General features: G+C 49.8%; 4 protein-coding genes across 4 annotated transcripts; 2 read left to right on the top strand and 2 right to left on the bottom strand.

The window, feature by feature from the left end:
- Window positions 1-53: 53 nt before the first annotated feature.
- On the bottom strand, window positions 54-839 carry ACHE_11937S (uncharacterized protein; the record flags this gene model as incomplete). Its single annotated transcript, XM_043276561.1, has 1 exon — window positions 54-839. The coding sequence occupies one exon, from the start codon at window positions 837-839 to the stop codon at window positions 54-56; it is 786 nt and encodes a 261-aa protein (XP_043133057.1).
- A 5,810-nt stretch (window positions 840-6,649) lies between these two features.
- On the bottom strand, window positions 6,650-8,509 carry ACHE_11936S (uncharacterized protein; the record flags this gene model as incomplete). Its single annotated transcript, XM_043276560.1, has 2 exons — window positions 6,650-7,426; window positions 7,688-8,509. 2 exons carry the CDS (start codon window positions 8,507-8,509, stop codon window positions 6,650-6,652), a joined length of 1,599 nt encoding a protein of 532 aa, XP_043133056.1.
- A 956-nt stretch (window positions 8,510-9,465) lies between these two features.
- ACHE_11935A (uncharacterized protein) lies at window positions 9,466-9,952 on the top strand (the record flags this gene model as incomplete). The annotated part of the gene is made up of 2 exons (XM_043276559.1): window positions 9,466-9,817; window positions 9,870-9,952. The coding sequence occupies 2 exons, from the start codon at window positions 9,466-9,468 to the stop codon at window positions 9,950-9,952; spliced, it is 435 nt and encodes a 144-aa protein (XP_043133055.1).
- A 1,458-nt stretch (window positions 9,953-11,410) lies between these two features.
- ACHE_11934A (uncharacterized protein) lies at window positions 11,411-12,103 on the top strand (the record flags this gene model as incomplete). The annotated part of the gene is made up of 4 exons (XM_043276558.1): window positions 11,411-11,428; window positions 11,482-11,521; window positions 11,580-11,660; window positions 11,733-12,103. The coding sequence occupies 4 exons, from the start codon at window positions 11,411-11,413 to the stop codon at window positions 12,101-12,103; spliced, it is 510 nt and encodes a 169-aa protein (XP_043133054.1).
- Between the last annotated feature and the right edge of the window lie 1,224 nt (window positions 12,104-13,327).

Raw genomic sequence — 13,327 nt, 5'->3', positions numbered from 1 at the left:
TACGACTACTTGGGAACACTTAAGGTAAGTGTTCAGTCTCGAAATACAACTAACTAGAACCCTAGGTACGACACGAGAGAAGCCAGGTTGTGACACAGATGTATGTGGGCCTCACGCTGGAGCACCCCCCGCAGCCGGCCACTGTCCCATGCCCCCGCTGCCAGATTGGGGCCCCGTGGCCACAGGAAGGGGGAGCGTGCCTGCCGGGTGCCATGGGCCAGGGCCTGCACTGCCCGTGCAAAGGGCAGGATCAGCCATAGATAGTACACCACAAGCTCACTGACCTCCGCCGGGAGGTAGCGATGGATGATCTTGGTGGACCCTGTCATGCTGTATCCCTTGTGGTATGCCGTCACCAGACTGACCACCCCATGCTCGATGAAGAGATTGCGATGCTGGCCACACACAGTGTTGCTGTGTCGGATCCCCAGCAGCTCAGTGGCCCGCGCCGGCTGCCCAGCAGTCAGGTGCATCAGCAGGAGCAGCCGCTCCAGGAACTGGTCCACCTGTCCCAGGTAGGCATCCACCACGGTGGTGTGCCACATCACCTGGTGGTCATGCGGCCGCACCCCCACCCACTCAGCCCGCAGCCAGTCGGTGGCCACCACCCGGTCCATCAGCCATTGCTCTCCTGTGGTGGGCAGCGCTGCACGGGTGCGGTGGTCCTGCAGGAAGTTCCATCCACGCCGGTTGTTGGTCGGGTCGTCTGCCAGCTCCACCAGGGCCAGGCGCGGCACCACCGCCTCCCGGGTCTCCTCCTCATGCAGCAGGAACAGCCCCTCCAGCTCCACCTGGGCCAGCTCCACCTGGGTGCGCACGAAGCCCCGCAGGCCCGCCATGGTCAGGTGCAGTGTAACGGGCTAGGCCCGAAAGGCACCTCGAACCATAAATGGTTCTCGATTGAAGCTATTCACAAGAGCGTGCCGAAGTCAGGTGATCGTAGATCACCTGATCACGAGTATATAAATCCACCGCCAGCGTGTCTTTCTTTCTTTCTTTCTTTCCTTTCCCCAACGAGTTCTTTTGTACATATCTATATATTAGATAGCAAGGCTTCGGCCCATTACATTAGAACTCGTTCGCCCTCATCTATCTACTTATTTATTGAACAACGGATTACGCATCGGATTGAACGCGCAACGGATCGTACATCGCACACTGGACACACTGGACACACTGGACACACTGGAAACACTGGACACACTGGACACATTGAACGATTGGACATACCGGATAACTGGATACATTGGACATCGGATATCAGACATCGAAATTCACGGATAGTTGAGCTATTTACAAACAAATCAATAGTCAAGTCAGTCATATGACCACATTTTCAGCGGAAATCAGCGACCACGAGTCAAACGACCAAACCGACGGCAACATGGGAGACAATATACACTCAGGAGGGACCACCACTCCTGTCCCACAAGATCTTGTCGCAGTTATTGCAGGACTTCAACGACAACTGCAACAAATGGAAGAACGGCGGATTGAAGATCTTCGTCGTCTCAAAGAAGAGTTGACGAGCCCACCCAGAGAGCCCTTGCCACAACCGACTATTGAAGAGATAGCCCCCCAACCAATGGCGGACCCTGTTAGGAGACCTCGACCCAAGCTGACAGACCCAGAAGTCTTTGATGGTCGAAACCGAAGTCTCTACCGTCCGTTTCGAAGCAAGCTGCGCGCTAAACTTGAGGTCGATAAAGAAGCCTTGGGCAATGCCTATGATCGTATGTGGTATGCTTTTGGCCGTCTAACAGATGGGGCTGCTATGCAGGTGCTGCCCTGGATGGAGCGGTTTGCTAAGAAAGGAGCTACTGAGAGCCAGCTGGACGGAATGCTTGATCAAATGGACTTCATCTTTCTGGACCGGAATCTGGAGGAGAAGGCTGTACGAGACCTTGCAAGCTTGAAACAGAACAACAAGCCCTTCACAGTCTTTCTCACTGAGTTCAACCGACTACTCATGGAAGCTGATGGCCATAACTGGCCTGAAAACACAAAAAGGTCCTACCTAGACAATGCATTAAACCGTGAGATGAACACACGCCTTGAAACTGTTGAAAAGAAAAATGGATTTGAAGACTATTGCCGCCAGCTACAGCAGATTGCGGACCGGATGGAGAAGAACCAATTGCGGTACTCACGGAACAATAAGCATACCACCTCAACTTCTCCAGCTCACCCTGTGAATACCACCCGTGCTTCCTCTCCACCCCAAGATATGGACTGGGAACCCACAACAACAACTTCTGCACGCAGCCAACCTCGACGCGTGGCTAAGCATGTATCACGAGAAGAAATGGAACGCCGCAGACAAGAACGACGTTGCCTTCGTTGTGGTGACTCCACGCATTTTATCTCCCATTGCCCCTACGACAGTCCTAGGAACAGTACCCGCATGGCTCGCTCACACATTCATGGGCCGGAACTTGAAGATGAAGAAGAGCAGTTGAGGGAACAACCCAAGCTGGGAAAAGAATAGCTCCTGCAAAAAGTCTCTTGCAGGAGCACCACCAGCAGTTGATGGATCTACCTACATGGCGACCGGCCCCAGCAGCTCAGATAGACCTTCAGAAGGAGTGGAACGACTTCCGAAAAAGAGTCAAGTTTGACAGACCTGAATTCAGAGTATCCGCATTAGTCAATGGAGAACAGGTCAGCAGAACGTTAGTGGACACCGGTTGTACTACATATGGTATGGTTTCTGAGAATTTTACCCGAAAACATCAACTGGAGCGTGTAACCATCAAACCACGAACTATCGACGACTACAAGGGCCCAACGGATGATTGTATAAGGGAGGTAGCGAAAATCTCATTGAACGTGGGGGAAACCACCAAAACACTGCATGGCTGTATGTTGTTCCTAAACTGGGTAGGGGACTCGACATGATTTTAGGCCTTGCATGGATAGACGACCAACAAGTGTTTATCGACCCGAATGGTCCGAAATTGCGCTTCACAAATGGCATTGTTGTTAGCAGCATGGAAGATCAACCACAAATGGATATCCAGCCCATCGGGGCGAACGCTTTTGCACTATGGAACCGACAAAAGAAAAAGGACAGCAGCGTACAGATTTTCGCCGCAAGTTTAAAGGACATTGAGAAAGCATTACGACCCAAATTGCTGACAGACCCCCGCACCAAACTACCACCTCATTACCATAAATTCCTATCAGTATTTGACCGGAAGGAAGCTGACAAGCAACCACCATATCGAGGACCAAATATCGACCATAAGATTGAACTCAATAAGAACGCTGATGGAACGACCCCTGAACCTCCATGGGGCCCCCTTTATAATATGTCAAGGGATGAACTGCTTGTGCTACGGAAGACATTGACAGAGTTGTTGGAAAAGAACTTCATACGTGTTAGCAATTCGCCTGCTGCAGCACCTGTATTGCTTGTCAAGAAACCTGGTGGAGGCTTGCGATTTTGTGTTGACTACCGAGCACTGAACGCCATTACAAAGAAGGACCGCTACCCCCTACCACTAATTAATGAAACATTGGAAAGAATTGGGAAAGCAAAATGGTTCACCAAGTTGGATGTTATTGCTGCTTTTCACAAGATTCGTGTCGCTGCCGGCGATGAATGGTTGACCGCATTCCGAACTCGATTTGGGCTGTTTGAATGGCTTGTAACACCATTTGGACTAGCCAATGCACCGAGCACCTTCCAACGCTATGTTAATTGGGTCCTACGAGATTTCCTAGATGAATTTGCTTCTGCTTACCTTGACGACATCTTGATATTTACGGATGGAACATTGTCAGAGCATCAAGAGCATGTCTGCAAAGTATTAGGCCGTCTCCAAGAGGCTGGCTTACAGATTGATATTGATAAATGCGAATTTGAAGTGAAGTCAACAAAATATTTAGGATTCATTATTGAGGCAGGAAAAGGTGTCAGCATGGATCCAGCAAAGGTTGAAGCAATCATGAACTGGGCTGCCCCTACCACTGTGAAAGGTGTCAGGTCATTTTTGGGATTCGCGAACTTCTACAGACGTTTCATCCGAAACTATTCTGAACTTACAACTCCACTAACAGCGTTGACTCAAAAAGATAAACCCTTTGTGTGGGATGATAAATGCAAGGAAAGCTTCCAACAGTTAAAAAGGATGTTTACAACGGCACCAATCCTCATGCAATTTGATCCAGACCGCGAGACTGTCGTCGAGACTGACTCATCAGGGTGGGCCACTGGTGGCGTACTTTCACAGTATGATGATGATGGTGTATTACGACCTTGCGCGTACTTTTCCAAGAAAAACACTCCTGCAGAGTGCAACTACCAGATTCATGACAAGGAACTTTTGGCGATCATCAATGCATTGAAAGAGTGGGAATCAGAGCTCATATCAGTGGTAAATTTCCAGATACTGACAGACCATCGCAATCTCCGTTATTTTACTACCATGAGACGACTGAATGAGAGACAGATGAGATGGGCAGATCTATTGAGCCGATACAACTTCACACTTCATTACCGACCAGGGAAGCTTGCAGGGCGCCCTGATGCACTGTCTCGACGAGAGCAGGATGTTCCTGTATTGGGTGATGAACGGCTAAAGCATCGCGAACAACGACTATTCGATCCTGAGATCCTCAAGGACGGACCAGTGGAAGGAAGCAGCAAAAGAGGACTAGTTGAAGAACCCCATCCTATTAATGTGTCCCGGATCCTTCTAGCACCAGTCGGCATGGAGCCCTATAACAGTGAGCCAAGCGCACCTCAAGGATATGAACAGGCGAACGAACCTACCAATCTCAATAGTGAGCGACCATCGTTGGAAGAGCTACTGGATATGACTCTTGATGAACATTGGGCTCGGGTAGAGCCACTAGATGAAAAGTATGGTCGTATACGAGAAGCAGTGCAAGTAGGAGCACATCAATTCCCACGTGAACTGGGGATCAAAGCCTCAATCTCAGAATGCTCTATTGAACCGAACAACCGCTTGTGCTACCGAGGCCGGCGATGGGTCCCTGACATTGAATCTCTGAGGACAAGGTTGCTACAAGAAACACATGACTCAGTACTTACAGGCCATCCAGGGAGGAGCGCAATGTATGCTATCCTGGCACGAAGGGTCTACTGGCCTGCAATCTCTGAGGATGTCAGACGATTTGTACGGAACTGTGACAAATGCAGTGCCAACAATGTATGGAGAGACCGCCGACAAGGCCTACTGAAGCCTCTACCAATTCCAGACCGAAAATGGAGATATATTGCAATTGACTTCATCGAGAAGTTACCAATCTCAAATGGTTATGAAAACATCATGGTTATTGTCGATCGCCTTGGAAAAGGTGTCATCCCCATACCCTGTGAGAAGATCGACACCTACACAGTAGCACAGAAGCTTATTCAGAGTTTCATTGGCTATCATGGCATTCCAGCCAGTATTGTATCAGACAGAGGAAGACAATTCACCAATGAGATGTGGAAGCGTTTTTGTGAGCTACTGGGGATCAAACGACAATTATCAACTGCCTACCACGCTGAAACCGATGGCCAAACTGAGCGAATGAATGCTACTATTGAACTATTCTTGCGCTCATTCTGTGATCACACACAATCGAACTGGGCGTCATTGCTACCAATGGCACAGCTTGCAATATGCAGCCGGGATGCTGCCTCCACAGGTGTCAGTCCATTCTTCCTTGACCACGGCTACCACGTCGATCCCTTTCAGTTAGAAGAGGATGTTGAAATCAACCTTTCAGCACCAGACCTGGGCACCATGCGTGAACGAGGTGAACGAATTGCAGCCAAGCTAAGGGGAGCTCTTGACATCGCCACAACAGAACTGGCTGTCGCCCAACAGAAACAAGAAGACTATGCCAATCGTCAAAGAGATGTCGCCCCTGAATACCAGGTTGGGCAGAAAGTCTGGCTTGACCTGCGCAATATACAAACAGAACGCCCTAGCAAGAAACTGGGAAGCAGGCAGGCAAAATTTACTGTGTTGGAAAAGATTGGATCCCACGCCTACCGCCTCAACACACCAGGCACAATCCACAACGTGTTTCATACAGCGCTCCTCCGCCCAGCGGCAATGGATCCCTTCCCTAGCCAACGGAAAGATGACTACCAACCTCCTGCAGAAATGATCAATGGGAATGAAGAATATATGGTCGAACGAATACTAGATGAGCGTTTTCGACGGTGGGGACGAGGCGAAAGACATGAGTTTTTAGTCAAATACATTGGCTGGCAGGAACCGGAATGGAACGATGCGAGGAACATGGAGGATACCATAGCATTGGATGACTGGGAAACCTACAAAACGATGAATGGGATTGTTGTCCAATCGGCCTTGAGTATACCAAATGAGCCACCCCACGCCGGGGGGCGATCGCGGAGGCGACGAGGAAGGGGGGTAATGTAACGGGCTAGGCCCGAAAGGCACCTCGAACCATAAATGGTTCTCGATTGAAGCTATTCACAAGAGCGTGCCGAAGTCAGGTGATCGTAGATCACCTGATCACGAGTATATAAATCCACCGCCAGCGTGTCTTTCTTTCTTTCTTTCTTTCCTTTCCCCAACGAGTTCTTTTGTACATATCTATATATTAGATAGCAAGGCTTCGGCCCATTACATGCAGTTCCTTGTAGCTCAGGGTCTGCTGGTCATCGCTCCAGTAGATATATCCCAGACTGGTGGTGGTGTTCTGGATGCGCTTGCCAAACGTGCGCAGCCCGTGTGAGCCAGTTGAAGGGGGCAGCCACCCCCGGGAGGAGGAACCGCTCCCGCATGGCCTCCAGGGCATCTGCCGGGTGCTCAACCTGACCATGGTCCGCCATCTGCACCGCGCGCTGCGCCACCAGCATCTGGGCCATCTTGATCAGCCCGGACAGGGAGCTGGTGAACGCGTAGGGGTCCCGGAAGGTCTGTTTCTCCACATCCACCCCCAACACTGCCAGGAAGGCCACCACCGCACTCTCAAAGAGATCCCCTTTCAGTGGGTGGTCCAGCAGCGCGATGGACAGGTCCAGGCAGGCATGGTCCAGTTGCTCATATGCTGCATGGCGCCGCTCGGTCCTCCGGTCCCCCTCCGGGTCCCGATCCCGATCCCCCCCACGGGGCGTCTGGATGACGACCCATGGGCCCCCTCCTGTGGTCCATGGTGGATGATCCGCCGCCCCGGGCCCGGGTGTGCAGAGTGGTGGCGAGGGCAATGACAGCAGCTCCGCTGCCGCCGTCTCCATCCGGTCCAGGGCCGCCAGCTGTGCAGTGGTGAGCTGGTGGCCGAGCTGCACGGCTGCATTGGGGCGGCTGGTGCGGTAGGCGAAGCAGATCAGCCGCTGCCAGACCTGCCGGTAGGCCCGGTAGGTGGAGGGCCGGAGCTGGATCAGGATGGGCCGGTCCCACACCCGTGGCCGTTGCAGGAAGCTGTTGATTCGGATCTGGTGGACCGGATTGAACAGGGTTAGCCATCCGTTGGATATTATCATCCATACAAATCGATGTACAGACGGAGAGATATAGATCGATATACATAGTATACACACACACATGCACACGCACATATATATATATATATATATATATCTCCCTCTCTACATGCATATGGCATATGGGTGTGCACGTGCGTGCATGTGGTGTGGGAGTGCATGTGGTGTGGGAGTGCCAATATATATATATTTCTCGCTTGCTTGCCGACTCACCTGGTCAAACTCGTTGATCCGCCGCGTCTTGATGGACTGGTAGGCCGCCTCGATCAGCCGCTCGACGCTGGCGCTGAACACTGTCAGAAGGGGCTCAGCTGTGGGATCCGGTGGTGCAGCCAGCGGGGCTACCGCTGTGAAGGCATGCCCATGCAGGAACTCGGGCCACCGGGTGAGCTCCAGCCAGGGGGATATCTCGGTGGGCGCTTTGGCATCCGGGTCCGGCACCTGCTGGGCCCCGGCCTCCGCCGCCGCCGCGTCCTCGGCGAGGGCCCCGGCCACCTGCCTCCGGATGAACTCCACCTCACCCATGGTGGCCGCCTGGCGGGCCCGCTCCGTGTGCGCGGGTGGGGTGACCTGGAAGAAACCGCTGCCGGCACCGGAGGGGAAGAAGCGCTGACAGCTGACGGTCCGATACAGGGGCAGCGGGGACACCTGGCTGGCCGGGGGCTGTCGGCCCCGGGGTCGACGGTCCGCATGGATCCGGGTCCGGTGCCGCAGGAGGCTCTCAGGATTGCACACGATGTAGGCACAGTCGGGGTGGGGGCAGCGATAGCCCGGGTGGACGGGGAGCCCCGGGACCGGCGGACTCCCCGGGGCCGGGGGCGGCGGGACCGGACGGTCAGGCTCCCGCGCGGGGTCCCAGCAGGGCCGCTTGAGCATCAGGGCACAGGCGGCCCGGCGGAGGGCCGGGGTGGCCGCGGAGGGATGCTTGGGATGGCGGTTGGCCAGGTGGGCGGCGAGATGGGCGGGCCGCACGGCGAATCCACAGGGACCACAGATCCACAGGCGATGGGTGTCGTTGTAGAGGAAGAGGTCCATCCTCTTTCGTTCTCGGTCCTTCCTTCTTTCTTTTCAGGTTGTTGCCGGTGTTCGATTGGGTTCGATGAGCACTCACCGTTTATGTGTATGGGTATGGGTATGGGTATGGGTTTGTGGATGTGGATGTGGATGTGTATAATATCTATAGATATATATATATATATATCTATATCTATATCTATATATCGGGGACAGGAAGGAAAAAGGGAAAGAAGAGAAGGGGAGCTCGCAGCGTCTTAATAACCGGACAAACAGATCGAGATCGACGGATCGACGGACGGACGGGACGAAGGGGTGGGACCGGAGACGGGACGAACGGACCAATGAGGATTAGAGAAAACCGATCGGGCCCTGGATCGGTGACGCACTAGGGTATAAGGATGAGGCTATTGAGACAGTTTGGTCTGATGATCTTGATAAATCTGCTCAAAAGACTGCTAAAAAGAGTGGTGATATTGCCACTACCTTGCAAAAGGTAGGTTTTCTGTAGCCTTTCACTAATATCTGCTAACCTGATCACTCTTTAATAGGTCCGAAATCTTGCTGTTTTTATTAATGCAAGCCCACAGCGCTGAGAGATATTTAAAGATCTCCAACCTGACCAGCCTGCTCAACCCAATCAGCCCCGGCCCCCTCGTTTAGTCCCAATCCAAGATGTTCAAACGCGTTGGAATTCAACATATCTTATGCTGCGCCGTGCTAAACGACTACAAATATATTTTGATCGCTTCTGCACACAGAATTCCTATAATCATCTGAAGTTATCTTCAGATGAATGGCGACAGGTGGATTACTTGATCACAATTCTCCAACCATTCTTCCAATTTACTGAGGCCATCTCAGTGTCCAAGGATGTGACTATTTATATAGTCTTTAGTGTTTACAACAAGCTTTTTGGCCATATTGAATCTTCAATCCGAAAGCTACAGTGAAAGAAAATTGGATGGAAGCAAAAGATGCTTGCAGCACTGAATTCATCTATGGATAAACTGCGTGAATACTACGCCCTAACATGCAACAAGGAACTTGGTGAGCTTTATGCAATTGGGACTATTCTTTCACCTCAGAATAAGCTCCAATATTTCCAAACAAAGGATTGGAAGGATCAGAAAATCGACTATGCAGCCCTCTATTGTGAGAGTCTTAATGATTGGATCAAACCCTACCGGCTCTCTGAGACTCAACAACCTCCATTGCAAATTCAGAAATCAACCCATTCCAATATGCTTTCCTTACTACTTTCTGAAAACCAAACAGAGATGCCAGCACCTACCGTCCAAGGTGAAATTGATCGGTACTGTGATAGTGGTAGGTCTTGAATCGAATCCTATTTATCTGATCTTGATCTAATTTTCTTTAGCAACACTACCTAATGGAACCTGCCCTCAGCAGTTCTGGAAGCATCATGAGGCTGAGTACCCAACTCTAGCAGCTCTTGCCTGAGATATCTTTTCAGTCCCAGCAAGTGGTGCAGGTGTTGAATGATTATTCAATTCTACTCATGATATTTGCCACTACTGGCGAGGATCTTTAAAAGCAACAACAATCAAAGATCTGATATTATTCATGTGTGCTACAAAGTTTGATATTGAAGAGAAGGAGCTGGCATTTATATGAGATTATGCAAAAACAGATGGGATTGCTGCACTACAGGAGGAAGCTAAAGTTCAACAGTCTAGTATTGATTCTGCTGATCTTATTAGTGATGATGAGGAAGATGAGATAGATGATGAGAGTCAGCCCACAGTGCTGCTTGGAGAGGATAGCACTGCTTCAAAGAGACAGAGTAGTGTTCTATCTGAAGATTCTGCAAGTGAAGATGAATCACTTCTCCCGCAGGTGCTTGCAAGGCCTCGTAGGTCTCAAAAGAGACCAAAGAGATTTGACGACTTTGAATTGATATAGTACTGCTTTATTTATGACATTTTTCCAGTAATGAATATGAACTTTCTTCAGAAATCAGTCTATTGAAGGAAATATTTATCATGAACTTATGAATATGAATTCACCTGAGCATTGGTAATATTCAGGACTACTGGTTATTAGATTACTAGTTTAATTACTTAAAAAACCACTACCATTGCATAAATTATGCAAGTCACGGGATTACTATAATTAGTAAAAAGTTGGGTATTTGGGTAAATTCTTGGGTATACCCAGATGGGTCTTGGGTACAGACCTTATACCCATACCCAACACTTGGGTAAGAGATTCATACCCAAGAACCACTTGGGTCTACCCAAGGGTATTGTCACAACCTGGCTTCTCTCGTGTCGTACCTAGGGTTCTAGTTAGTTGTATTTCGAGACTGGACACTTACCCTAAGTGTCTTCCAAGTAATCGTATGCTCAATGCCCCTCCGGGTCCGGTTTGGTATGTCGTATGTGTTGATGGGTATATCGCCCCCTCCAGGCTCCGTAAGATAATCAACAAATAGAAACGGTAAAAGTAACGAATAGAGAAACAAGGCCAACCGAGTACGTATACTGGGTTGTTGGTTAAGTGCGGACGAGTCAGAAACTAGAAGGTAACCAATGCTGAATGACTTGTATTGATCGCGAAGAACTAAGTTAAGTACATGAATGAGCGTCCTTATATATCCTTCCATCCTGTGAGTGGTAGTAGGGTTGGTAGTGTCAATGGTAGTGCTGAACTACCTTCCTGACTACCCGCATTACTACCAAATAGTCACGTGATTCCTTCACGTGATCCTGTGCCACATATAACTGCACTGTGCCATCATAATCCCTGTTTTCCATATCCAATGATTCTGCCTTATCTTCCCGTATTGTCACGTGAGACTAATACGATAAGGTCTGTAACACTTACTGTCTAGCCCAAACCAACCGTTCTCTTGAAAATATCAACGAAGTAAACCGACTGCTTTCTGAATCTTCAGTCATGGCATCTGAACCAAAGGTATGCACTCTTACCTAGCAATGATAGGGTATGTAGAAATAACAATGTCCCAGAACGTTGCCGAAAGGCCTAAAGCTGTCCATACACATGAAGGTATGAACTGCCTGTCCAGCTTTCCAGTTCAATTCTCACTAATAACGTGCACAAACAGCCCATCCCACTATATCCTGTGGCAAAGCTGGAAGGCTTCCTGACCCTCCTGTCAGTAAAGGCTACTTCACGTTGCCCAACGGTGAGGCTAATCTGCCCCTACTTCCTGTAACCTCTGCCGGAGACGATTCTCTAATATAGACGAATATCCCAGGCTGTCCCGTGGAACATCCCCTTCTGGCTGAAAGAGCCGACAAACAAATTGAGAGTACCCGTTACGGGTCTCAGTTGATACAAGACCTGAACACCGTTGAGCAAATTGCTCACATCAGCCGCGAACGGATCCCGGAACGGTGCGTTACTTCCGCTTTCCAGGTTACTGTTACAGACCTCAACGTATTAATCTCACGTGATGATATGGAGAGTCGAGGCAGAAACTATTGGATGAAGGAAATGCAGGAAGGAACAGGGATCGAATTGGCCGAACCAGCGGATATGTCACGTGATCCTTCATCAGATCCGAACATAGCAACAGGTATGATCGGATATGATGACAATCATACCCAGCATAACAGAGGGACATGATGGCTATGAAGGAGGAAACATATATAAGGACGCTCATTCATGTATTTAGCTTAGTTCTTCGCGATCAATTCAAGTCTTACAGCATTGGTTACCTTCTAGTTTCTGACTCGTCCGCACTTAACCAACAACCCAGTATACGTACTCGGTTGGCCTTGTTTCTCTATTCGTTACCTTTATTGTTTCTACTTGTTGACTATCTTACGGAGCCTGGAGGGGGCGATATACCCATCAACGCATACGACATACCGAACCGGACCCGGAGGGGCATTGAGCATACAATTACTTGGAAGACACTTAGGGTAAGTGTCCAGTCTCGAAATATAACTAACTAGAACCCTAGGTACGATACGAGAGAAGCCAGGTTGTGACACATTGATCGCCAGTCAGTACGAGTCAGGTTTCGAGACTATATTGACTTAAAACACGAACTGCAACCATGTCCAACAACAGTAACAGCAACACTACTCCTAGATCCTCTCGTGGATCTGAGGGACGAACTCCGACTTATGAAGAACTCTTTGGAATGGTTAGCCAGCTGCAGGAAAGCATCACTACTTTGGAAGAACGACAGTCAGCCAAAGCTATCAAAGTTCGACCACCGGAACCCTTTGATGGTACTCGATACAAGTTGCGACCCTTCATCACCCAGTTGGACTTGTATGTCCGCATGAACCGGAGCAAGCTCATCTTCGAGTCCGACAAAGTCCTACTTGCAGCAACTTATTTGACTGGACCAGCATTTGATTGGTTTGAACCTACCTTGCGTGACTTCCAGGAGAAAGATGAACAATACCATAACGACAATACCACCGAGGTTTTCAGCAGCTTCACTGAATTCAAGAAACGACTCCAGGGAACATTCGGAGATATTGATGCCACGCGGAACGCTGAACGGAAGCTATGGCGACTCAAACAGACAGGATCAGTAGCCAAGTTGGTATCTGATTTCCAGCAGATCATCACCCATCTGAACTGGGACGAAACGATGTACATTGCGAAATTTGAGGAAATGTTGAAGCCGGAGATCCAGGAGAAACTGGTCTGGATGGAGCGACCGAAAACATTGAACGAACTCTTTGAACGGGCTGTCAAGATTGACAACACCCTGTATGACCTTAGAGTCAGACAGAAGGAGTCAAGATATGGAAACACCTTCAGAGGAAACCCACGAACGAGCCACTATCGATCGAACGATAAACGACCAGCTCAACCACGAAGCCAAGG

The sequence above is a fragment of the Aspergillus chevalieri genome, chromosome 1, assembly GCF_016861735.1.
Source record: "Aspergillus chevalieri M1 DNA, chromosome 1, nearly complete sequence".
Classification (NCBI taxonomy): Eukaryota; Fungi; Ascomycota; class Eurotiomycetes; order Eurotiales; family Aspergillaceae; genus Aspergillus; species Aspergillus chevalieri.
This window is presented reverse-complemented; position numbering and strand designations above follow the sequence as displayed.